General features: G+C 35.0%; 1 protein-coding gene across 1 annotated transcript in view; it reads left to right on the top strand.

Moving 5' to 3' along the window:
* The window catches only part of Smp_156080 (dynein heavy chain, putative), a gene marked incomplete at both ends in the record, with an annotated part of 118388 nt that overhangs the window by 60391 nt on the left and 32910 nt on the right, over positions 1–25087 (top strand). The window contains 7 exon segments of the mRNA XM_018791532.1: positions 2518–2828; positions 10864–11031; positions 12719–12852; positions 14314–14740; positions 18736–19143; positions 20951–21163; positions 23903–24191. Coding sequence (XP_018647318.1) covers positions 2518–2828; positions 10864–11031; positions 12719–12852; positions 14314–14740; positions 18736–19143; positions 20951–21163; positions 23903–24191 — 1950 coding nt within the window.

The following is a 25087-nucleotide window of genomic DNA, read 5'->3' as shown; positions in this document are numbered from 1 at the left end:
CCACAGCATACGAGATGCTGTGGTGCGTGTTGATGGGAGGGCGTGTCGGTGGGCGGGGGGGGTGGGATCGTGGATGCGCACTGCTGAGGAGTCCCACAATAAGACTGTTATATCGATTGCATGAGTGCCCTGTTAATATATATAAATGTGCTGATTCCCGCCAATCAGAGAAGAGTGATTTTATCGATCGGATTCAATGATACACAAAAATCTGTATGAACAGTCTTGAGTACTTATCAGTCCTGCTTTATGCCTAGCGTAGCCAGTTAAGTCCAGAACACTAATAACAGCCTCTGCAATATGAATCATTATTCTCAAACACCAAACAAACTGACCACATCGTACCATAAAATAGAAACTAACATTTGTACAAGATTTGGCCAAACGTGGCTGTGAATCGGGGGAACAGTAATTAATGGACTAGAGATAACTCAAGAATGGTAAATCGTATAATAATAGTGTATGGGTCAAAATAAAGCTCATGATAAGGGGAACATGAATATGAATAGTTAAGTTACTTAGCAGTTATATAATAAGAAATATACATATCATATTGGTCTATAAATAGTCCTCAAAATTATCATTCATAAATCTCCACGAAACGGCCGTCCAGTGCTTCCAGGTTTTCCAAGGTGTTCTAGCTTCATGGTCCCTTTATAGTAGTGAATAATGCAATTTCTGTATTCAATATAAAACGGTTTTAAAATTATTTCAAGTCAATACTTTTACTGAAAAAATCAATTATCATTACGATTCAATGATCATTATTTAGGTTTGAACAGAAAACATGATCAGAATCACATTAAAAATGTGAACTGATCAATGTTAGATCACTATTGAAAAAACCCTTAAGCACTGGACGGTTACTTCGTCCTAATATGTCACCGCTCTCCAGTGTATATCTACGATTCCTCATACGAAATTCAAATCGAGGACCCTGAGTTTCGCGTGTAGACGCCCAATCTTTAGACCACTGAGTTGCTCCCAACGGTGTTAGTCTCTCGAAATTTACGACACTGCACGACCATATTCTGCTGTTGTAAGTGAGTAGCTGCCTCACACCCGACACGATTCGCTCCACTAGTCAAGACTTTTCACTAAAATCTATAGTATTAAAATATGTATAAACTAAAAGCATTGGCAGTTAAATAGTTGTAATCAAAAATAAAGTCGAATAATGTAATTAAATGTAGCCATACGAAGTTAATTTTACGTGTACCGCGTAATTTTAGCCAGTAAAATCCCGATATTATAAATAATATGAAGATAAGTTTTTTGTCACATATTCTAACTCCATTACGTTAGAACGATAAATGAGCCATGAACATAAATTTTCCGTTTCATTTCATAGATTCTGCTTAGGCTAACCTTTTTGAGGAGACGGAGGTAATATAAGCCAAATAAGAATTAACTTGAACGACTCGCCAACTCAGTGTGTGATGTGTGAACTAATTTTTCTAGGTGTGAAAGAGATAAAAGTAAATATATAAACACATCTGCACATGTATAAACAGATGTACAAAGTGTGCTTGAGGTAACACATGAGTAACTAGAAAGAACAAACATATAGATGTTAGGACAAATAAAACGATTCGAACAATTTAGCTATTCAAAGGTTATTTATCAACTAATATATTTGAAGACATAAATATTGGTACAAAAAGGGACCAGATACAAATGCGCCACACTTTTGTGATACTCTCCGCGTGCATGAACTGAAACAGTGGTTTTCTTAGGGGGCCACACTCGGAGTCTTTCACCTAAAGGTCTACTCCGCAAGTCAGTGGAGCACCGTAAGGAGATGCAGTCCCATGGTAGCCGGTGACCAATGATTTATTCATACGCCATTTGTTCCCTCAGGATACCGGGGCTCATGTGCATCATTGGTTTGAAATCAGGGTTTCCAACTCCCCTAGGTGGATTCACTTTTTCCACCAACCCGGTTAAAGAGCCGAACATTCGCTTTTCGTCCTCTCAATTTCGTAAACAACAGTAATGCCACGAGAAGGCAGTAAGTAGGACTTCCATAGCAGAGGCTATATACACGTGACCATGTGAGAGCGTTTCGAGAGGGAGAGCGGACTCTCCCTACTCTCGGCCGTAACAGGGCATTTGGTGGCTATCCAAATGTTAGAACTAATTATGTAGGCATATGATGACAAACATTTGCTATAGATTCTACTGTTGGCTAAATCACTATGCTCACAATAGCTACTTGTTTCTGTTTCATCCAAATATATACATTGTTTCACATGAATTATTCAACACAGAGCATTTATATTTCATTCAGGAATATCAGAATAAATGAAAAGAATTCTATAATAGATAATCCTCAGCTTTAACGAATCGGTGGTACTGAACAACGGTTATACAGTAATTTCAACAAGCCCCCATCAACACAATTAAACTAAATGATTTAAAGTATTTTAATATTTATTTATTATAAACAGTTTTTATAGAACCATATGGTTAACTACAAGGTACTTTCCAAATTCCATTTTTTTATTCTCTCTTCAGGTGTTGGAGGTAGTGGTCGTCAAAGTGCTACACGTTTAGCTAGTCATATTGCTGATCATGAATTATTTGTCATTGAAATAACCCGCACATACGGTATAAATGAATGGCGTGATGATATTAAACGTTTATTACTTAAAACTGGTTTAGAATCTAAATCTACTGTATTCTTAATTACTGATAATCAATTAAAGCATGAATCATTTATGGAAGATATATCAATGTTATTAAATTCAGGTGATGTACCAAATTTATTTCCACCAGATGAAAAAGCTGAATTAATAGATAAAGTACAAAATATTGTACGTTTAGAAGTAAGTCTAATGCTATTGTTTTTGAAAAAAGGAACACTATTTTTAGTCATACGTTGATATACTACTACTAACAAATATAAGTAGCTAGACAATATTCATAAACAAATTGTCAACGAAAAGATGTTATCGATTTGGTTACTATATCCTACGAATCGTTTAAAATTAAAAAAACGTGCAGTGCTCAACTGCAACACAAAAACTTCGAGATATAGCGGTTGTCATGGAGATAGTTATAAACTGCTTAGAAGTGCATTAATAGAACAAGAAAAGTTCTCAAAACATTGAATTTTTCATAATGATTTACTTACTTACTTACTTACTTACTTACTCCTGTTACTCCCAATGGAGTATAGGCCACCGACCAGCATTCTGCAACTCACCCTGTCCTGGGCCTTCTTTTCTAGTTTTATCCAGTTTTTGTTCATTCTTCTCATGTCTGTCTCGATTTCTCGGCGTAATTTGTTCTTTGGTCTTCCTCTTTCCCCTTGGCCTTCAGGATTCCATGTGAGGACTTGTCTTGTGACACAATCGGGTGATTTCCTCAAAGTGTGCCCTATCTACTTCCAGCGCTTCTTCCTGATTTCTTCCTCCGCATAATGATTTATTAACCACTCAATATCAGTCTAAGGAAAATATCTTTAAATGAGTTTCACCTTACTAATAATGAAATTTAAACAATCATGTATTCAACTCTGAGTCCAGAACACAAAGCTCAGCTTTCACTGTATGAATCATATATTCCAGACATACTTGGTTAATATACAAGTAAATCAGACCACATCATACTTTAAAAAAGAAATTAACAATTATACAGGCTCAAGAGAAAAAGTTGCTGTGAGTGTGAGAGACTGTAACTAATAGAGTGGTAATAACTTAAGGATAGTTAATCATATAATAACAGCCAATAGGTCAAATATATATAATCTAGTTACTTGATAGTTATACAACAAGAATGAATATATATGTATATAACAGTTCATAAATAGTTCCTAGCAGTTACCATTCATTTGTTCTTTGTTAGAATATAGCGAATTCAAATACTATCAGTTAATCATCTGTTCTGTCTCTTTATTCATACTCGGTAAAATTACATTTATTTCTCAGAACTAAAGGTTTGTTGAATATAATAATATTCACTACGAATGTGAATACTTTTCGTAACACAAAATATGAATTGTAACTATCACAACCCTCTCGAAATGCTCCCACATGGCTATGAATATGCAGACACTACTAAGGAAGTTTTACTCACTGCAATCTCAAGGCGGAAAGGTTGTTTATGAAATTGAGAGAACGAAAAGCGAATGTTTGGAACTTTAAACGGATTGGTATATATTGAGGATCCACCTAGAGGAGTTGGAAAACCACCTTTCCAAACCAATGATGTACATGAAATCCGCAATCCTAAGGAAACAAAACGCGTATGAACTAATTGTTGGTGATCGGTTAGCATAAAACTCCATCTCCCAATATTGTTCCACTGCCTTATGAAGCAGGCATTCAGGTCAAAGGCTTAAGGAGTGGTTCTCTAAGAAAACCACGTGCTTCGGTTTGGGTACCTGAACATTATCACACCCCATTTGATTTGTGTGGCACATATATTTTGGTTCCTATTTGTACCAATGTTTGTGTGTTCAAACAAAATAAATAACAAATTCAAAACTATAATCAAAGATGGATAGTGACTAGCAGTGGAATCCAGCTTGACACGCTTTTCATCCTATTTGGGACTCGTCAGCTGGATGTGCCTGTATCTCAGAGTTGATGTTCACTCTGGAACTCGAACCCAGTGTCTTTCGCTTCAAACACTTTGGCGTTATCCACTCAGCTACTAAGTCCTGATAGCCACTTACTCGTGCGATGGAGTGAAATTTGAATTCACTTAGTATTGTTTGTTTGAATCTTCTCATTAATGTTTAGGATTGCAATTGATCAGTCTCTTATTAGCATATGTGCATACTGTGCGTATTGCCTCGATATAGCCTTAATTCACAAGCTCAGTGGATAACTCGATGCCTTTTGAAGCGAAAGCTACTGGGTTCGAGTTCCAGAGTGAACATCAACTCTGTGATGCAAGTACATCCAACTGACGAGCCCCAAATAAGACGAAACGCGCGTCAAACTGGATTCCACTGTTAGCCACTATCCATCTTTGCTTATAATGCTTGTGAATTAAATCTATATCGAGGCAATACGCACAGTATGCACCTATTCTAATAAGAGACTGACCAGTTGCAGTCCTAAAAAACAATGGTAAGATTCAAACAAACAATACCAAGTGAAATTCAAAACTAGTTCTGAATAAAATAAAACTGATATTTGAACATTTAAAAACGAATAACTTAGAAAAAAGAGAATTACTTATCTCATTTTCTTTTAATTTATTATATTTATTTTATAAACATTTAATTATAATTTCTAATACTACTCATCATTATATACTACTTATATTTAATTTAGGCAAAAAAAGCCGTAAGTATATATGTTTTGTTTTACAATTCAGTAATATATTATTTGTGTATCTGAATATATAAGTGAATTTCACCTATTTTTGTGTTCTATTACCTACTAAAGCCAGTTATTCATAAGGATACAAGCAAAAGGGCTGTGTGAAAAACGGAGCGGTTGAAAAGAGTGCACATCAGTAAAGATGGGCATCGAAAGGAGTAATAAACTTTTTAAGTGTGGAATCTGATCGATTTGCCCTTCATTCATTTGCTTGCATTATCGATCAAAAATGTAGTAATGTGATCTATTTCGATAGTTCCCTTTTTCTGTCTCTCTTATTATTGTGAACCATTATTCAGTGATTGATTAATGTAAAAAATTTTAGCCCTCTACTGTATAATTCACTGCTCAAAAAGCCTAGTGGCTGCATCTCTCAGAGAAACGGATTTAAACAGCATCAAGAGGGCTGCTTACCTCCATATCCTAAGTATTGATTTACCGAAAAGTATGAAACAACAAGAAGCATGTAAGTAGCACTTTCAATCATAATTAACTCTATCATCAGCATAAAAATATCCAAATATCATTCTTATGGTGTTATAGTTGTTATCCTGCGGTTTATATCATTTAATCACAATCCAGATAAGGCTTGGGAAAACAGAAAGTATGTGATGCACTAAACCATGTGAATTTAAACTGAATGATAAGTGAGAGATGTTGAGGGGGAAACATTATGGGACAAGATTTGATTAGACTCTCTAAAGAAACAGGTATACGCTATCGTAGGCGTACAGATATACATTTAAAAATAAGCTGAGCAAATATTTTCAATTCAATTAACCAATTAAAGCTTTCTAGTCAAATCTGGTTTTCTCACTCCAGTGATTTGTTAGGACACCCATACAGAAAGCGTATATATCATTAACAGATTGAAATAATCAGACAACATGGAATGGCCAAGCATAATCTTTTTTAACTAGATGACGTTAAGTTCTTCGAAAGATTGAAAGTCATTTAAACTGATCAGTTGTGTAATAGTTTGATCTAGTGCTCACTATATCACTTTCTTAAGACCTCACAGGATTTCATCAAAGCAATAACTCGGTCTAAATAGTTGAAAACACTTTGAAAAAACATTCAGTATCTAGGCAGTGCTGTGAATATCCTACCATGAATAGTTATCTTACATTGATTATATTTATATCTACATGTAGGAGTACACTTAAGGTATACTTTTCTTAGTATAATTACTTATCAGTATGGGGATTTGTGGGGATCGTAGTATTTTAACGGTTGAATTTATGAGTTGATCTAAGCTACACCATCACCCAAAACCTGAAAGCACTGGACGGTCATGGATTAATTGAAGTTAAACATCAACACCATTAAATGCATGTTTAGTGGTCTCGATGTCAAGCGTGCGCGTGCGAAACCGAAGGTCCTGTGTTAGAGACCTTCGTGCTGGATCGTGGATGTGCACTGCCGAGGAGTTCAATACTAGGACGATTTGGACGTTCAGTACTTTCATGTTTTCAGTGACGGTTTAGCTGAGATCAACCCGCAAATTCAACTAGTATTACTTAATTTTCCTTATGACATAAAAAAACAGAATTAGAACAAAGCAACCGAGATTTAATTAATTCTTATTGTTCATCTTTGTCTTATTGAATATTTCATTTAATCAGTTTATTTATGAATCTTTTAATCAAGAAATTGTACAAACACTGCTGACTTCGTCTTCACAGGATCCTGTTTTTTCTTATAGTAGTTTGCTTTTTTTAATTATGTAATTGCATGTGCACTGACTACATGTAAGTGTAATATTCTGTTTTAATAGCTTTGTTAGTATAACATAGTTCGAGTCTTGTAATCCAGTCAACCACCAGAAAAGAAAACGGAAAAGTAAGCATCCTTGTCTGACTCTGGTCCTCAATTGGAATGCATGTGTAAGCTGTTCTCCATGCACGACTTTGCACCTCAGGCCATCTTATGAATTCCGAATGATGTTGACGATCTTTTCAGCTACACCATAGTGTCAAAGAAGGATCCATAATGTTTTCCGATCCGCCTGTAGCTCTCCTAGGGTTACTGCAGGTCTCAAGCTCGGATGAAGGTATAGGATTAGGCATGAGGTCAGCAATTCCATCTCGTAGAAAAAGACTTACTAAAACTGCGCTAACCACAATATTTGGTAAAATGTCAAAATTTAATATCAAGGATAAAAATTTATGACTATAAATCAATTTTTACTATTTGCGTTTTAAATGAAGGTTTGAGTATATGAATATAGTCAAATGATTTAAGAACCTTTAGACTGGATCTCAAGCAGGTTCATAAAAATTCGCAACATCCAACACAATTTGACTGTCGATATGATTGATTCACTGAGCTATAGAAACATCAAAAGATAATATCTGATTGTTGGTTATAAAGAATTGTTGATTAACAAGAATACAATCATATTAAAATTGTAAGCAATGAATGAATGATTCACTTCGAACAGTTTATCGGTTGAGTAAATCATCCTATACAAGTATTCGAACTAAGAAATAGCAAAAATTATCGCTCAATGTCGGTATTACACCGATGAATACTTCTTCCAATATTCAAATTATGCGAAATAAATTCACCAATTAGTTTATTTATAAAATTTGTCATCTTGTCAAATAGTATTGTGGTGCATGCTACTGATGTCGGCAAATATAAGTAGTGTTATAACGTATTGATTCGTTAATACGTATGAACGTGCAATGATACAGGAAATACGTACGTGCAGTCTTGGGTGCTATTCGGTCCTTCCTATCTGCCTAGCCCAGCCGTTAAGTCCAGAACACCAAATATCAGCCTCGGCAATATGAATCATTATTTACAAGCATACTGGGTTATATATACTAACCAAACAGACCACACATATCAAAAATAGAAAAATAACATTTGTACAGTAATTGGCCAATGTGGCTGTAGCTAGGGGGAAAGTAATCAATAATAATAGTTCCAAGGTCAAAATAAAGGTTATGATAAGAGGAACACGGAAACGGTTAGGTCACTTATTTAACAACTATCCAATAGGAATAGGCGTATTACATTTGTCCATAAATAGACCTCAGATTTACGATTCATAATTCGCCAGGGGATACAACACCTCCCCTTTTTGAGAAATCCGGAGTTGATATCCGGATTTTTTTTCCTCGAATTCACCCTCCCCCACGAAAGACTGTTGGATCCTCATATAGCCAAGTTACTATTAATGCGATATGTTTGTCACATTTAACAGGGAATGCATTAGAACTGAAGAGATCATGAGGATCGACGACATTTGATTCGAGGTCACCAACATTTGATTCTTCTGATATAGTTTCCTTGAATTTCCTCGGAACCTCATTAGTAGATAATGAATCATTAGGATAATCAGTATCTATGAGAGTTGTATTGGATTCTTGATTATCATTTAATACATCTGACATTTTTCTCTCATTTTTATAAGAGAATTCAACAGAAACATATGAATCATCAAAATAATCTAAATCTGGTAGAACAATTACAGAATTTTGATCATTAGATTCATTAGAAACATTTTTCGTATCATGATTAATTTCATTTGGCGCCTCTGTATTCAATACACTGCTCGATTTGTTTTCCGTTTCTTCATGGGCGGGTACTGCAGCAATTTTAATGGCGCTTAATAAGATATTGTCTCTCTGTGAACTGGACGATTCATTGTTCGCACGTTTTGTTTCAGGGTTAATAAGACTTGGACCGTGTACAGGGTATGTCTCTGAAACAGGTAGTACTGGGTTACTGGGCTGATCATGTATAACTGCTGCATTTAAATTATTGCTTTGTATGGATTCATTGAGGCTTTCGCCGGCATATTCATTAGTTCTGTAATCGTTTTCCAGCTCTGTACGCAATTTTGAAATTAATGCGTCAACTTCCGTTGCACCCCCGAAGCATGGGTGATTCAGCAGCTTCGCGTGTAACTTGTCAATGAAATCCAATTGACTCTTTCTGAAGCGCTGCTCTTGTCGCTGGATTAGCAACTGAAATTGATCGGAAGTTAGAGCCATTTTTTTATGCAAATAATAATAATAATAAATCCAAAAAACACCGGCAATTATTATGGATTATTTAATTCCGAAATGACGTCAGCGGCTGCTGTATTTTTTTTCCAGAATCCCCGTCGCCAATTGTTATAACGTATTGATTCGTTAATACGTATGAACGTGCAATGATACAGGAAATACGTACGTGCAGTCTTGGGTGCTATTCGGTCCTTCCTATCTGCCTAGCCCAGCCGTTAAGTCCAGAACACCAAATATCAGCCTCGGCAATATGAATCATTATTTACAAGCATACTGGGTTATATATACTAACCAAACAGACCACACATATCAAAAATAGAAAAATAACATTTGTACAGTAATTGGCCAATGTGGCTGTAGCTAGGGGGAAAGTAATCAATAATAATAGTTCCAAGGTCAAAATAAAGGTTATGATAAGAGGAACACGGAAACGGTTAGGTCACTTATTTAACAACTATCCAATAGGAATAGGCGTATTACATTTGTCCATAAATAGACCTCAGATTTACGATTCATAATTCGCCAGGGGATACAACAAGTAGTATGTATCATCAATCGAAAAAGAAATACCTGGCGGCAGAAGGTTTAGAAAATCGGAGAGAACGAGAATAGAGAATGATTTCTATGAAAATGAAGGAACAATAAAGTCTCAGATGAATGATGGATATTTTGCAACTGAAGTATTCTGTAATTTTGTGTTCAGATACCTTTGATTATCCCCTCTTTTGGTATCGTTCACTACAGTGTCATTGCATATTAGATGATATTTAAAATACAATTTATTATCTATTTCCTTATATTATAATAAGATTTGTAACTTAAAAGGAGTACTCAGGAAATTTTGTGTTCCTTGAACTGTATAGCTAAATCATGAGGCTTCATTGTGTTGCTAGATAATACCATACATACATATTTCATAATTTATATCAACAAAGCAAACTATCAAAGGATCGTAAAGAAACTTTTGAAGTATTTGCTATTTATGTTGTCTTAAAAGATGATGAAAGCTTCAGGGTTGAATTATTCATTTCTGAGAACGCTGGGAAACAATCAAAATCAAGTAGTAGTAGATAGTTCTTTTTATTTTAGTTAGTTAGTCCAGTCAATCAACATCTAAATAATGTACATTCTTTTCGCTGCATAATGCCAGCAACGACGATATCTCTGATTGGGCTTTTTGTAACTTGTGTAACAATGAGTTGTACACTTTTTAGAAATGCACCCAAATAGGTTATGCGACTAATAGCCATAATGATGTATTAAAACAAACAAAATTAGATAACTTGTTGAAATATCTAAATGGCAGGAACAGGTAGCCTAGATGTCCAAGCAGGCCACTACATGTGTTTAGAGAGAGATTTTTAAATGTTGTATATTCTTAAGCATCAGTATACAGTTCATATCCATGAACAACTCTTCAATCATCAATGACAATTCACTGCATATTCAAAATTTCTTAACTTTAATAAACCAAATTGATGGAATTACTTTTATTTTCTTGAAAGGGTGTTAAAATTGAACCGGATCCATTAGCAATGTATACATATTTTACACAAAGAGTTAAAAAACACTTACATATTGTACTAGTAATGAGTCCAATTGGTGATGCTTTTCGATCAAGGCTACGTATGTTTCCATCTTTGATTAACTGTTGTACAATTGATTGGTTTCATGTAAGTTATTATCACGATTAGTTTTATCAGTTTAAATATATATATATATATCAGTAATGGATTGTGAAGTTTGTTGAGCTTTTAATTGATATCATGAGTTGAACAATGTTAGACCACCATTTAAAACCTAGAAGCACTGGATGGATGTCTCGCCTTAGTATGGGACTCCTCAAAAGTGCGGATTCACGATCCCAAACGCGGGGCTAGATACCAGGACCTTCCGTCTGGCACGCGTATGCTAAACATCTACACTACTGATCCGGGATCTAGCGGTGTTAATATCTAACTTGAACCAATCCACGATATTGCGCGACCATCTTCCATTGTCTTTGGTTAGTAACTGCCTAATATCCAACATAGATTAGCTCTAATGGTCACAGCTCCTCATTAGAACTCCGAGAATTACCTGTCGAAGCAACTTACTAATGAGCACACGGTAATTATCAGTATGGGATTGTGGAGGTTGATTGAGATTATGAATCAATCAGTGTTTTTGACTGTTCCTGAAAGTTATAGTATCACTTATCATCACATAATCACTACTTTAGTATGTTGACCCTTGGATCACGAAGCAATATCTTACTTCCAAACAGGTGACAAGTGGATAACGGTGTAGCTGAAGTTAAAAACGCGGACTATCCAATTTTAGTTAACTAATTCATTGTTAATGTGATGACTTCAGTGCGTAACTTTTTTAGGTTCATTTCCTCATAATGTCATAGTTATGGACTACAGAAGAGTTTCACACTGAAGAATTTCCTGGTTTTCAGTTATTTCCATAACTGATATCAATTTTTTAGACAAACTCTCTTCGTGATCAACTATCCTTTACAAATTGCTCAAAACAGCCATCCTAATGTTTACAACATAGAGAATACTAAGTTGGAGCCTATTATTTATCAATAGTGTACTGATGTGTGGTATTGAAAGTAAAATGTGATTTGTCAGTATGTGGATATATAGAAAAAGCAGATTACAGACTGTAAATATGTGATTTCCTCTCCTCTTATTGATTTCTACTCCGAACTCACTGAGACTGACAGCCTATAGTTATATGGAATAAACTAATATCTAGCGTTACTCGTGTTCTCGTACCCTGTTCGTGATTCGAGCATGTGATATAAGTTGATTTAGTCTGTGAAGAGTAGATATTTCGAGTTTTCAATTTAGAGGTACCACTAACTTGGTCATCATTCTTATTATCATAGACAGGCAGATGCAGACTACTTGGTTGGGGTCCGCGTGACTATCGTAAGCAATGGTTGGAGACTCTAGGGGACATGGCTCAGAATCGATCACAATGGCGTAGGTGTATACACTCTTTATCTTCCCTTAAACAGTGAGATTAAAATTGCTTCATATCTGTCTTCCTTCCTATACTATATCCTTATATACAACCTTTCTTTTATATATTACCACCACTAAATTTACTACTAATATGAATTCAGTGTTCATCTTGTTGTGCTAACGAGATATGGCAACTTGGACCGATGCATAAATGTGCCTAGTCCTACGTTGTAGCTGACTGACTGATATATGTTTCACTTGCCAAAAGATGTTTATGGGTATATATTTGGAATATTTGGAATTCAAGCACTATTTAGTCAACATTCACTCATCAGAGTGAATATTTTTGTTTCTATATAACAATAATTTATTCATTTTATTCTTATCAATTATAATTAAGGTTTGGCCTGAAGATGCATTAGAAATGGTTGCTAATAAATATTTTGAAGGTATTGAATTTGCAGAAAATATACGTGAATCATCTGTTACTTTATGTAAATATTTTCATGAAAGTGTAAGAAAATTAGCTGGAAAGTAAGTGTTTTCTCTAAATTACATTATATATTTATTAAAAAGAAATCCAAAGGGGTTTTGTGGAGATTACAGTATTTTCATAGTTGAAATCATGAGTCAATTGAAGCTACACCACCATGGAAAAAACTGGAAGCACTGGACGACCGTTTCGTCCTATTGTGGGACTCCTCAGCAATGCGCATCCACGATCCCGCCTCGCGAGATTCAAACCCAGGAACTACCAGTCTCGTGAGCGAACGATTAACCTCTAGACCACTGAGCCGGCATCCGACGGTGTTAATTTCTAACTTCAACTGATCAATGAAATTGAGCGACACATCCACCATTGCCTTCAGTGAGTTACTATCTCACAATAGACCTGGTTGAACTCCACTGGTCACTGCTTCTCACTAGAACTCCAGGAAATACCTTTTGAAGCCAGTCACTAGTGAGCATATGTTGAATAATATCAGAAGGGTTTGTGTGGATATTCTAGTAATTTTAATAGTTGAGACCATGAGTCAATTCCAGTCTTACTGATTTTACTGACTACTGAAATACTGATATAATTCATTGTTTATATGTGTATTTCTTTGTTATTTTTGTGTGCACAACCTAAAGTCGTTAGTCAATGATTATTTATAAGAACAGGGAACATTCTAAGACCTTTAGTTTGTACATCTAACTGAATCTTATCACTGATCAACTGATGCATCCACCTTATCTGAATCCATCGAATTGGTGAAAAATTTTGCATGACTTATAAAAGTGCTGATATGTATAGGATCCTGTGTATAAAATAATGTTGTTTGTTAAATAAAACAAAAATTATCAGCAAGGGGTTTTGTGTATATTATAATCATTTAATAGTTGATTTCATAAGTCAATTGAAGTTAGACCACTATAGAAATCCTGGAAGCACTTGACGGCCGTTTCGACCTAGTGTGGGACTCCTCAGTAGTGCGCGTCCATGATCGCGCCCCATGGGATTCGAACACAAGACCTACCGGTTTTGCCCGCGAACGCTTAACATCTAGACCACTGAGCTGCTGTTAATGTCTAGCCTCAACAAACCAACGAAACTGAGCCACCGTTCACCATTGTCTCTAGTGAGTTGCTATCTCACAACAGCACTAAAAACGCCGAATTGTTCGTGGAAACTTAATACACAGTGTAATTTTATATGCTTTTCCTAAATTATTTACATTACGGTTGACAATTTCTCTACTAACCAATAACATTATTTATGGGAAGACCCATAATATTCCTCGGGAAAAGTCTAGTGGATCCTTGAGTTGGAGTCCCACGTTCGGGATCGTGTATGTGAACTGTTGAGGAGTCCTACACTAGGACGAGACATCCGTCCAATACTTCCAGGTTCTCAATTATGGTCTAGCTTAAACTGACTCGTGAATTCAACTTTCAAAATATTTATTCATTCATTCATTTTTCGCTTTCTTTTTCCATTATTTCCAAAAAAAGGTTCTTAGAAGTATTACGTCGACATAGTTATGTAACACCAACATCCTATTTAGAAATGATACTAACATTTAAAAAATTATTACATCAAAAACGTACTGAATTAACTACAATGCGTAATCGATATTTAATTGGTTTAGAAAAATTAGAATTTGCTTCAAATGAAGTTGGTAAAATGCAAATTGAATTACGTAATTTACAACCATTACTTATTGAAACAAGTACAGAAACTAATAAATTATTACAGAAAATTGCTAAAGAATCTGTTGAAGTTGAAGCACAACGTGAAATTGTTGCATCCGATGAAATGATAGCTAATCAATCTGCATCCATATCAAAATCAATTAAAGATGAATGTGAATCAGATTTAGCTGAAGCTATGCCAATTTTGAATGATGCATTATCATCATTAGATACATTAAAACAAAGTGTAAGCTTATTGTTTTATTCCTTTCTTTATAAGCATAGTTTGTATCCCTACTTTCTAATTGGAGACTAGTTAACAGGTTTTTTTCTAAACGGTTAATCTCATTTCGATAGTGTAATAAGAATACAAAGATTATCAGAACTATGTGATGAGATATTAGCGCAATACATTTTGAACAAATACATAATCGAAACAGGCAATAAGATTGATCTTAACTCGGCTTTTGTGGTGTTGTATAAAAGTGTAAAACGGCGTATACTAAGGTTTATTGAAGCCTTAGCTATACGAAAATTCAAACCCACTTTGTGTATTCAAAAACAGTTTGTTCTCATCTTAAACCTACTCTGGTAACATTAGCTTATTATCCAGAGTGATTAGGTTTCAAATTGTTTTCACATTATTATTATGATTATTATCCTTGTCTCCTCTAACCCCCCCCCCCACCCATTTCCAGTCTAGTCGACCTTTTATTTTTATATATAAATGTTCTTAACAAGTATGTGTGATCAGATTATTCGAAATGTATACCTCATTACATAGTTCTGATAATCTTCATCTTCTTATTACATTATCGAAATTTATCAAAGGGACTCATTGCTTTAAATCTCATTTCGTTTCATTTGACCATTAATTAGAGTCATTGTGCTTTTTTCTCTGAAACTTAACCTTAGTTTTAAAACCATTCAGTGACAGGGAGGGTAAGACGGAACTTTCTATTTTAATTAACAACTTTTCACCAGTGAGCACTATTGGGGTATGTGAGGAAGGAATATTTTCAGCCTATCTTTTTTTGCCCAAATCAATCTTATTTTAGCTGATTCAATACTACTTTCATTGATATTCACTAGAAGGGAGGGATTTTAAATACTGCATACATAATGTTGAACAGATATTTGCTATGAAAACTCGAACTCGACAAATAAGTTATTAATTAAATTCACTTAGTATTGTTTGTTTGAATCTTCCCATTGATGTTTAGAACTGCAACTGGTTAGTCTCTTATTGGAATAGGTGCATACTGTGCGTATTTCCTCGATATAGCCTTATTTCACAAGCATTGTAAGCAAAGATGGATAATGGCTAGCAGTGAAATCCAGGACGCCCGTTTCGTCCTATTCGGGACTCGTCAGCTGGATATACCTGAAATGAAGACTGACCAGTTGCAGTCCTAAGCATCAATGGGAAGATTCAAACAAACAATACTGAGTGAATTTAAAATTAACCCCATTGAACAAGCAAGTGGCTATCAGGATTCAGTAGCTGGGTAGATAACGCGATGGCGTTTGAAGCGAGGGTACTGGGTTTGAGTCCCAGAGTGAACATCAACTCTGAGACGCAGGTACATCCAACTGACGAGTCCCAAATAGGACGAAATGCATGTCAAACTGGTTTCCACTGCTATCCACTGTCCATATTTGCTTACAGTTATTAAATAAGTTTAAGAGTTGTTTAGAGGTACAACGACTTAGAAAGTAATCGAATTTAATATTCATAAAACTAGAAATATCGAATAGTAAAGTATGCAGTCATCTGTTACTCATTAAAAGTCACAGTCATTTGGATGACATCCAAGAATCTCTGGAAATAAGCTGATACTCATCAATACAGAACTTCTATATGCTAGTGAAAACTGAGATTTTTGTGTGAAATTCAAAGCTGCATTATTAGATATGACGATTAGAAATGTCATTATCATCATCCCCTGTACAATGGAGATCTTGATAGTAATTGGTTACTGAACAATGTTTTGTTTAATTCTCATTACTAATCAGGTATTTTTCGAATCAGAAACAGACTTAATTTGGACAACCATTGGTGCTCCTCATGGGTGCGTATGCATGACCCCACCATAGAGAAATAAACCCAGGACCTTTGGTCTCGAGAGTGAAAACTTAAATTCTAGATCACTGAGTTGGCATTCAATGATCAATAATTCTAACTTTACTCGATCCACGAAATTGCGCAACCATCTCCAATTGTATTAGGTGGGTAACTTCCCTACACCCTACACAGTTCAAATTCACTGGTCACGTCTTTTTATTAGAACTTCAAAACCTTCCTCAGAAAGCTAACCAATAATGCTCATATTATGATTTCTAGTTCCTGGGTTTGTTTCTCGTTTACGGGTTCGTTGGTTTGCACTGAAGAGGGGTGGTGTACTAGGACGAAATGGCCGTCTAATGCTTCTAGACTTTTAATTTGTTACCTAACTTTTAGCGGTTCGTGATTTTAATGAAGTAAATAAACTACACAACCTCATACTGACAGCCAATCAAATTCCGCTGAACAAGCAAGTTCCAACTCTTTCTTATCATATCATTCAACAGTCTGATACAAAACAAGTCACTCAAAGGGAAGGGTACACTTCGAAATGACAATTAGGATTTGACCAGCGTCAAACAAACATAAGATTCGATATAATAATGTGATGAGTTATAATTAAGATGAAAATAAACAGTCTGTCAGTAATCAATGAGATTATTCAAATGTACTGAAACTGAATTCGTAAAGAAATATCAACAAACACAATTACCAGTAAACGAAAATACATGACTACAATCAAACGAGATTTGACAGTTGTAGTACAGTTAGGATTTCTAACTTTACTTACCATTAATAAGTAGTATAGATTTGCATGAAAAAAATTAGGAAAAAGAATACATGGAAAAATTGATGCTTTTTGGAATGGATGACAGATAATCAATCAAGAGCAGTATGGGATCTGGTACAAAGCGTCATAGTCTCAAGTTACTACATTGCATGTCGGCACCGAGAGATTAAATTATCAAGACAACTCCGGAGTAGTAGGACCGGTAACAGTATCAACAGTACTAGATAACATTGGACGTATAAACTGAAATATACAAAATGAGATACATAAGTATTTTACGACACATATTGTGCGCATCTGGGCCAATGCTACCGATTATAAGTGATGTGACACTACGTCTCTAACATTTGATTATGATGATCGCGGCACCCCAATCAAGTCTACTCAGCTCAGTTCAAAAATCAGTGACTATATAATGTCATCAAGTGATGGTTCCACCAATCCTTTCCTTTGACCTAATCCAACACCAATCATCATCTCCCGTTGAGGGTGCGGATGGTTGAGCACACTAATATATGTCCTAATCACCTCAGTCAAGGAAGAATCACTACCCTATCAATCGATTTTGTTGTGACTTATAAAAAATATACGTATGACAATTCGTTATTGATCTTATGTTCGACTTTTGTCACGTTAATTATCCACCAATGAAATTACGACTTTTCCGACCTTAATACTGTGACAAATCAATGACGTTCGACCGGTATGAGCAGTCTAGCCCCCCTATTGGTCCCTTGTCCGCCGAGCCCTTCCAATTGAGTTCAGAACACTAATTACAGCTTCAGCTATGCGAATCTATGTGAATCATTTATTTCATGCACTCTGTTTATATACTAATCAGACAGACCACATCACACCATCAAATAGAAAATAATATTTGTACAAGATCAAGCCAAATGTGACTGTGAACATGGGATACAATAATCAATAAACTGAACATAATTTAGGGACAGTAAATCGTACAGTAATAATTCATAGGTCAAAATGAAGCTTATAATAAGATGAATATAGATATACACAATCTAGTTACTCAATAGTTAAGCCATAAGAATATATATATAGAATAATCGTCCACTAATAGATCCCAGAAGTTACCCATACTTAGGTCTTCGCTAGGATATAACAGACTTATCACCCTTAGGTACCCTATTTTTAACATCAACATTTACCACTTGGTAATTCAAACACACCCAAATAATCCTCCAATTATGCTCAACTCACGAATATCCTCTATTTTTACCAGTCACTTCCCACAGCCATAAAATTGAGCGGAAAGCACTGTTACACAGTATACTCTTCCTTTATTTGTCAATATAATCTACTAACATTTCTCCATTATGTCTTTATATTGATGTTTGCTTTTTTTTCCTATCTATTCACATTACAGGATATTACATTAGTTAAATCAATGAAAAATCCACCAAATGTTGTAAAATTAATTATGGAATCTGTTTGTATTATGTTAAATGAAAAACCTGATCGTAAACCAGATGGTACAGGTCGAATGATTGAAGATTATTGGGGACCATCATTAAAATTATTAAGTGATCTAAAATTTTTAGATCGTTTAAAAAATTATCCAATAGATAATATTTCTGCAAATATTATGAAAAAAATACGTGACAACTATATACCCAATACAGATTTTGATCCAAAAATTGTACGTAATGCAAGTACAGCATGTGAAGGTTTATGTAAATGGATTATTGCATTAGATAAATATGATAGAGTAGCTAAAATTGTTGCACCAAAAAAAGAAAAATTAGCTATTGCTGAATCTGAATTAAAAGTACAAGTACGTTATATACTAATAATAGTAATAATAATTATAGTAAAGCTTGTTGGCGAGACTAAACTACATGGACGACCTTTGAAGGAATCTTAAATGACCTTGAGAAATATTAGCCAATCAGAAGACAGCTAGTATGCAACAAAAATATATTATAGAAAACTCAAAAATTAAAGGGGATATTGTTCTTTTACATGACCCAAAAACTTATCAAGGTTAGATATAGGTTCAGAAGTTCTAAAATGATAGTTCATACGGTACAGGAACTCATTCATGTGACTCCATAGTAGTCGACCTCTGAAACCATGATAAGGTCTCAAAAATTCTTTTAGCCTCGACCACATAAATTCAATGTTGTTGATATGTTGGTATGGTTTAGGGTTAAGGATGAGATTATAAATTATGGATGACCTTTGAGCGACGCTAGAGTGACTCTGAGAGTGTCAACATAATAACTAAGACCAAATGAGGGTTATAAACCTGTGTGAAGAATTCAAATTATGATTTACGGTTCATGGTTAAGGCTAGGAATTATACTTAGGGTTTTCATCACGAACTGACATCAGCTATAATGCCAAAACTCTATTTATACAAATGGACAATTGAATTTCGCGCCAAAATCTTATGATCACTTCTCTTGTACATGCTGAAGTATCACGTCTTCTCTTAAATCCGTTGTAAACCGACCGTACATAAGCATTAGGTACCGAACTTAGCACCGTGACCTTGAAAACCCGCGAAAGCCTCTGATTGGCTCGTCCATATAGTTTAGTCTCGCCAGCTTGTTTTACTCAATTTTTTATGTTACGCTACATTAATACACTTTCCAATACTAAATACCTTATACTTACTCACTTACTTACTTACTTACTTACTCACTTACTTACTTACTTACTTACTTACTTACGCCTGTTACTCCTGATGGAGCATAGGCCGCCTTTAGCTCCCCCGGGAGCTACTGCCGGTCCCAAGCCGGGGTAAACGAGAAGGGTTGGGCATGAGGTTAGCGACCCCCATCCCGTAGAAAACCAACTCGCTAAAAGAACGCTAACCAGAAAAAATACCTTATACTTCAATAAAATTTCTATCTAATGCTTATGTAGCTTGTTAATACTAAAAAATATAGAGATATATTCTCGTCATCAGTGATCAGATGCTATTCATCATTCTCTTCGAAGTTTTCTTGATCAGTTCAATCATCTTGCCATCATTTTTCCGGGGTAAATTACCCAACTTAGTAGAAAAAAATGACTTGACGTCTTTGATCTGAACCGAAAACGGAGGTTTTAGTAGAATTCCTACAAAATATTGACTATATTGGTCACATTTTCACCAAAGCCGCATTTTCCCTTTTTTTACCATAGTTTGGATTGTATAGATTGGTGTACCTCAAACCATAAGCTCCAGTAGGCCATCTGTTATCAAATCCCAATAAAAAATAAAGGATCGAAATGGAAAAATAACCATTGCTTTCCTTTTTTCCAAAAGAGAAACTACTCCATACTAATAATAACCAGTGATTATAAAAATTAAAGTGTCAGTCATCAAAATCTCTTAGTTCAAAATAAAACAACAGATCATGGTCACCAGTAAAATCTAAAATATCATCATATAAGTACTTGAGTAGTTTGAAATCTCAGCCTCGATAATGCGGTGGATACGCACTGGTGAAGAATTCCATACTTGGAAAAAAACAATTATTCAATGCTTCCTGGTTTCCAATGGTTGTCTAACTTTGTTTGGTTCACAAAACCACTGTAATAAGACTTCAAAATTGTTACACATATTAACGTTTTCATGTTAATTTATGTAGTTGGCTAAATTAGCTGAAAAGAAAGCTGCATTAGATGAAATTCAAGCCAAATTTCAAGACTTACAAGATCAATTAGAAGAAATGCAAAAAAAGAAACAAGATTTAGAAGATAATATTGATTTGTGTAGTAAAAAGTTGGATCGTGCAGAAAAATTGATTAGTGGATTAGGCGGGGAGAAAACACGATGGACTGAAGCTGCTGCAATGTTAAAAGTAAGATGTATTTTTTAATTTTAGTCTTTTACTTTTAATAAAACATTCACGTAGTTAAGGCAACTGAATTGATCTTGTACCTACCTAAGACAACTGGCAAACTGATTAAATATGTTTTACTCTGTTTGATTTCAGCCGCGATACCAAGTGAATCAGATAAACTCTAATTAATCAGTTAATTGTATGCTTAAAGTCCTTGTTTAAAATGTAGGACTGACACAGAATAGTAAGTATGTAATGTAACAATACTTAATTGTGTTGCATTCTACTTCCCTACTTCCCTTTAAACCAGTCATTTTAAATCAAACATGTTGCGACCTTTCTAATGCCGTTGTACGTTATTGACTGTCATCAGAACGCGTTTCTGTGTATGTATGTGTATGCTTTGTTTGGACATATCTATTTACCTACTTGCTTTTTGAACACTGCTTACAAACAACTGAAACACCCTTTTATCCACGGATTTCGACTATAATTTCAATATCAATACTATCTAATTCAATTTGTCTGTTTACACAATTATCTGAAATATATGTATCCAAAACACATTTCGTATTCAACTATCTATTTCTACGTTATATAAACGTGATCAGTTGACAGGATATAAACAGAGTTAAATCGGATTTATATTCCATTCATTTCACAATATAAGGGCGATAAATGTACTGCGGTATCCAAATTGTGTTTGTTGGTATATGTTCTCTTTATTCAACGTGAATGAAGTAAGGCTTCAATTTTTTATTCTTATCTTTATTCAATTAAATCACGTCATTAAATATTATTTCGTACATCCTGATCCCTTGGTAAATTTACATGATTTTAATGGTTAAATTCATGAATCGATCTAAGTTCAAAGCGCCTTTGAAAACCCGGAAGTACTGGACGGCCGTTTTGTCCTAGTATTGGACCCCTTAGTAGTATGCATCCACAGTCCCACGCACAACACTCAAACCCAGGACATTCGGTATCACTCGTGAAGTCCTAACCTTAGGAACACTGACTTACTTACGCCTGTTACACCTCGTGAAGGAGCATAGGCCGCACACCAGCATTCTCCATTCAACCCTGTCCTGGGCAATTCTTTCCAGTTCTTTCCAGTTGTTATTCATCCTTTTCAAATCTGCTTCTATTCCCCGGCGTAATGTGTTCTTTTCAAGACCACTGATCCGTCATCGAACGGTGTTAATGTCTAACTTCAACAGATCCATGATCCTGAGCAACCATTTATCCATTGTCTGAGGTAGATACCTGTCTCTACCCTACACAGATTAGACTCTACGAGAAGAACGATATTTGCAGAAAACAACAGAAGTTCACAATAGAAACTCTATCAAGAATAATGTTATTAAATACCATAAGCAATGGAAGAGGGCATCTACAAGGTTTTCGGAACATATTTCCTGTAAGTTGTGCCAGAGAAAAAGTAAAGTTTTAACATGTGCGATTAATAAACATTTGAAAGATAGGGAACAGAATAAGAACATGACGAAAGCGGCAAACATCACTTTTAATGCGCTTTACAAAGGCCATTGCCATTGACCGCTTTCGACCTGACCTTTACATGCAGAAAAAAAGTGTGATACACCTATTATTGCCCTGGTAAGATAGTTATATTATTTCAGTTTTTGTCAGTTACATTATCTCTATAATATGATTTACACCTTATAGTAAAAATTCTCGTCGACATTCACTCAAGACGTCAACTTTAACTTTATGTCAAATAAGTACCTTGAATATATCACTCATTTGTTAACAAATAGTTTTTATTCATTGTCTCTTTACTGTCACTTACAACTTTACCCTCTTCTTCCATTTTCATTATTCCATCTTCAGCAATATAAATACCAATTATCCTTAACTATTATGTTAAGGATGTTGTTTTTTTTTAGATTGATATCATAAATGGATCAATGTTAGGCCACCATTGAAAACCTGGAAGCACTAGACGGCAATTTCGTCTTAGCATATTACTCCTCAGCGATTGAAATCAGACATTAACATCGTTCAATGACGGATCAGTAGCCTATACGTTAAACGTGCATGCAAGAGACCGAACGTCCTGGGTTCCAGTCCCATATTCAGGATCTTGGATGAACACAGTTGAGGAGTTCTATACTTCCAGATTTTCAATGGTGGTCTAACAATGATCCATTCATGATATCATTCTAAAGTTTCCCGTTCATTTAAACAGAAATTTGTGATAAAATGGTTATCTGGAGGTTATCCACACAGAATGCACATATACCAATAAGGGCTGATCACAAATCCCGTCCTAGGATAATTTAAAGCCTTACTAATAACCAAATAATTATGAAGAGGTTTGTAGATTCAACTATACAGTTAATATCCCTGAATATTTCTTTATTGATTAGGCTTGTCAAATTTGACTTGAATTAATTAAAATACATTTCTAATTACAACATGACTTTGTGATTATCAGTATAGAGTTATGGAGATTGTTGAGTATTAATTGAGATCATGAATGGATACGCACTGCTGAGGAGTCCCACAGTAGGACGAAACGGCCGTCCATCTCTCCCAGATTTTCAATAAATTTCACGATATTAGAAGTCAATAACCAATTTTCAACATTCTATTTACTGTAAACTGAATCATTTCAAAGACAAAGCTTATGATCAAAATTTGTTTTTAATTATTGTTATTGAAACATAAGACCATGTGCTGATAAATATTAAAACCGTACATTCATCTTCACATTGATTTTTTATTTTTTTCTAGGAACGATATGTAAATATAATTGGAGATGTTCTATTAAGTGCTGGTGTTGTTGCTTATCTTGGACCATATACTGTTGATTTTCGTTCACGAATACAAAATGAATGGCATGAATTATGTCAGAAATTAGAAATTCCTTGTTCTGAAGTATTTCGTATCGCTGATACATTAGGTGATCCTGTGAAAATTCGTTCATGGAATATTGCTGGACTACCAGTGGATAGCTTTTCTACTGATAATGGTATAATTGTAACAAATTCTAATAGATGGGCATTATGCATTGATCCACAAGGTATATTATCACTTTATATAATATTTGTTTGGTGTTTTGCGTAAATAATGTTTCACAAAAGAAAGATCAGATTTAAATTCTAAATATGAGCCTAATTCCAACAATTCTCTGAGCATTAAATAATGATATGTGTTTTAATTGGTGACTTGGCGAGGCTATAATTTATGGACGACCGTCGAACGAATCTAACGTGACCTTGAAAAATATTAGCCAATCAGAAGACAGTTAGTATAGAGTAAAAATATACAAAACCAAAGAAGTAAGGTGGATACACTTTTACATGATCCAAAAACTTAGAGAGAGGTTCAAAGGTTCTAAAATCGTAATGCATAAGGTTGAGGAACTCATTCATGTGGCTCCATGATAGTCGGCCTCTGTAGCCATGATAAGGTCGCAAAAACCGTCTCGGCCTCCACCATATAGCTTCAATATTGTTTGTGTGTACTCCGGTTGTGTAAGTTTATCATTTTTATTACGCATATATCCCTACAATACTCATATTATTGAACAGCCGAAGCTTCAGTAGCATCTGCGAATATTGCAGCGAATAATGCTGGTGCTTATATTATACAGTTCGCGAGAATTATTATTATTTGCCTTAGTCTCAATCTGGATCGAGAGAAAAAAGTTCCTATTCCATCAGACTTCTCCCTCCAATATATGTCACATCGAAAGATAACATCATCACGTTAGTCTGTACAAGGTCTACAAGTCAATTGATTACCGCAATTACAAACGCTTCTGATTGACTCGTCCATAAATTATAATCTCGTCTGGCGATTTCAGTATGATTGGCCTTTTGATTGGCTATAGAGCAACTTTGTTGATTGTTTAAGTATTCTGATGTTTAGATTATTACTATAGTTGTAGTTTTTCGAACTTATCCGACGAACTTT

This window comes from Schistosoma mansoni (assembly GCF_000237925.1).
Source record: "Schistosoma mansoni, WGS project CABG00000000 data, supercontig 0229, strain Puerto Rico, whole genome shotgun sequence".
Lineage (NCBI taxonomy): Eukaryota > Metazoa > Platyhelminthes > Trematoda > Strigeidida > Schistosomatidae > Schistosoma > Schistosoma mansoni.
The sequence above is the reverse complement of the archived record's forward strand: the minus strand, read 5'-3'. Positions and strand labels throughout refer to the sequence as shown.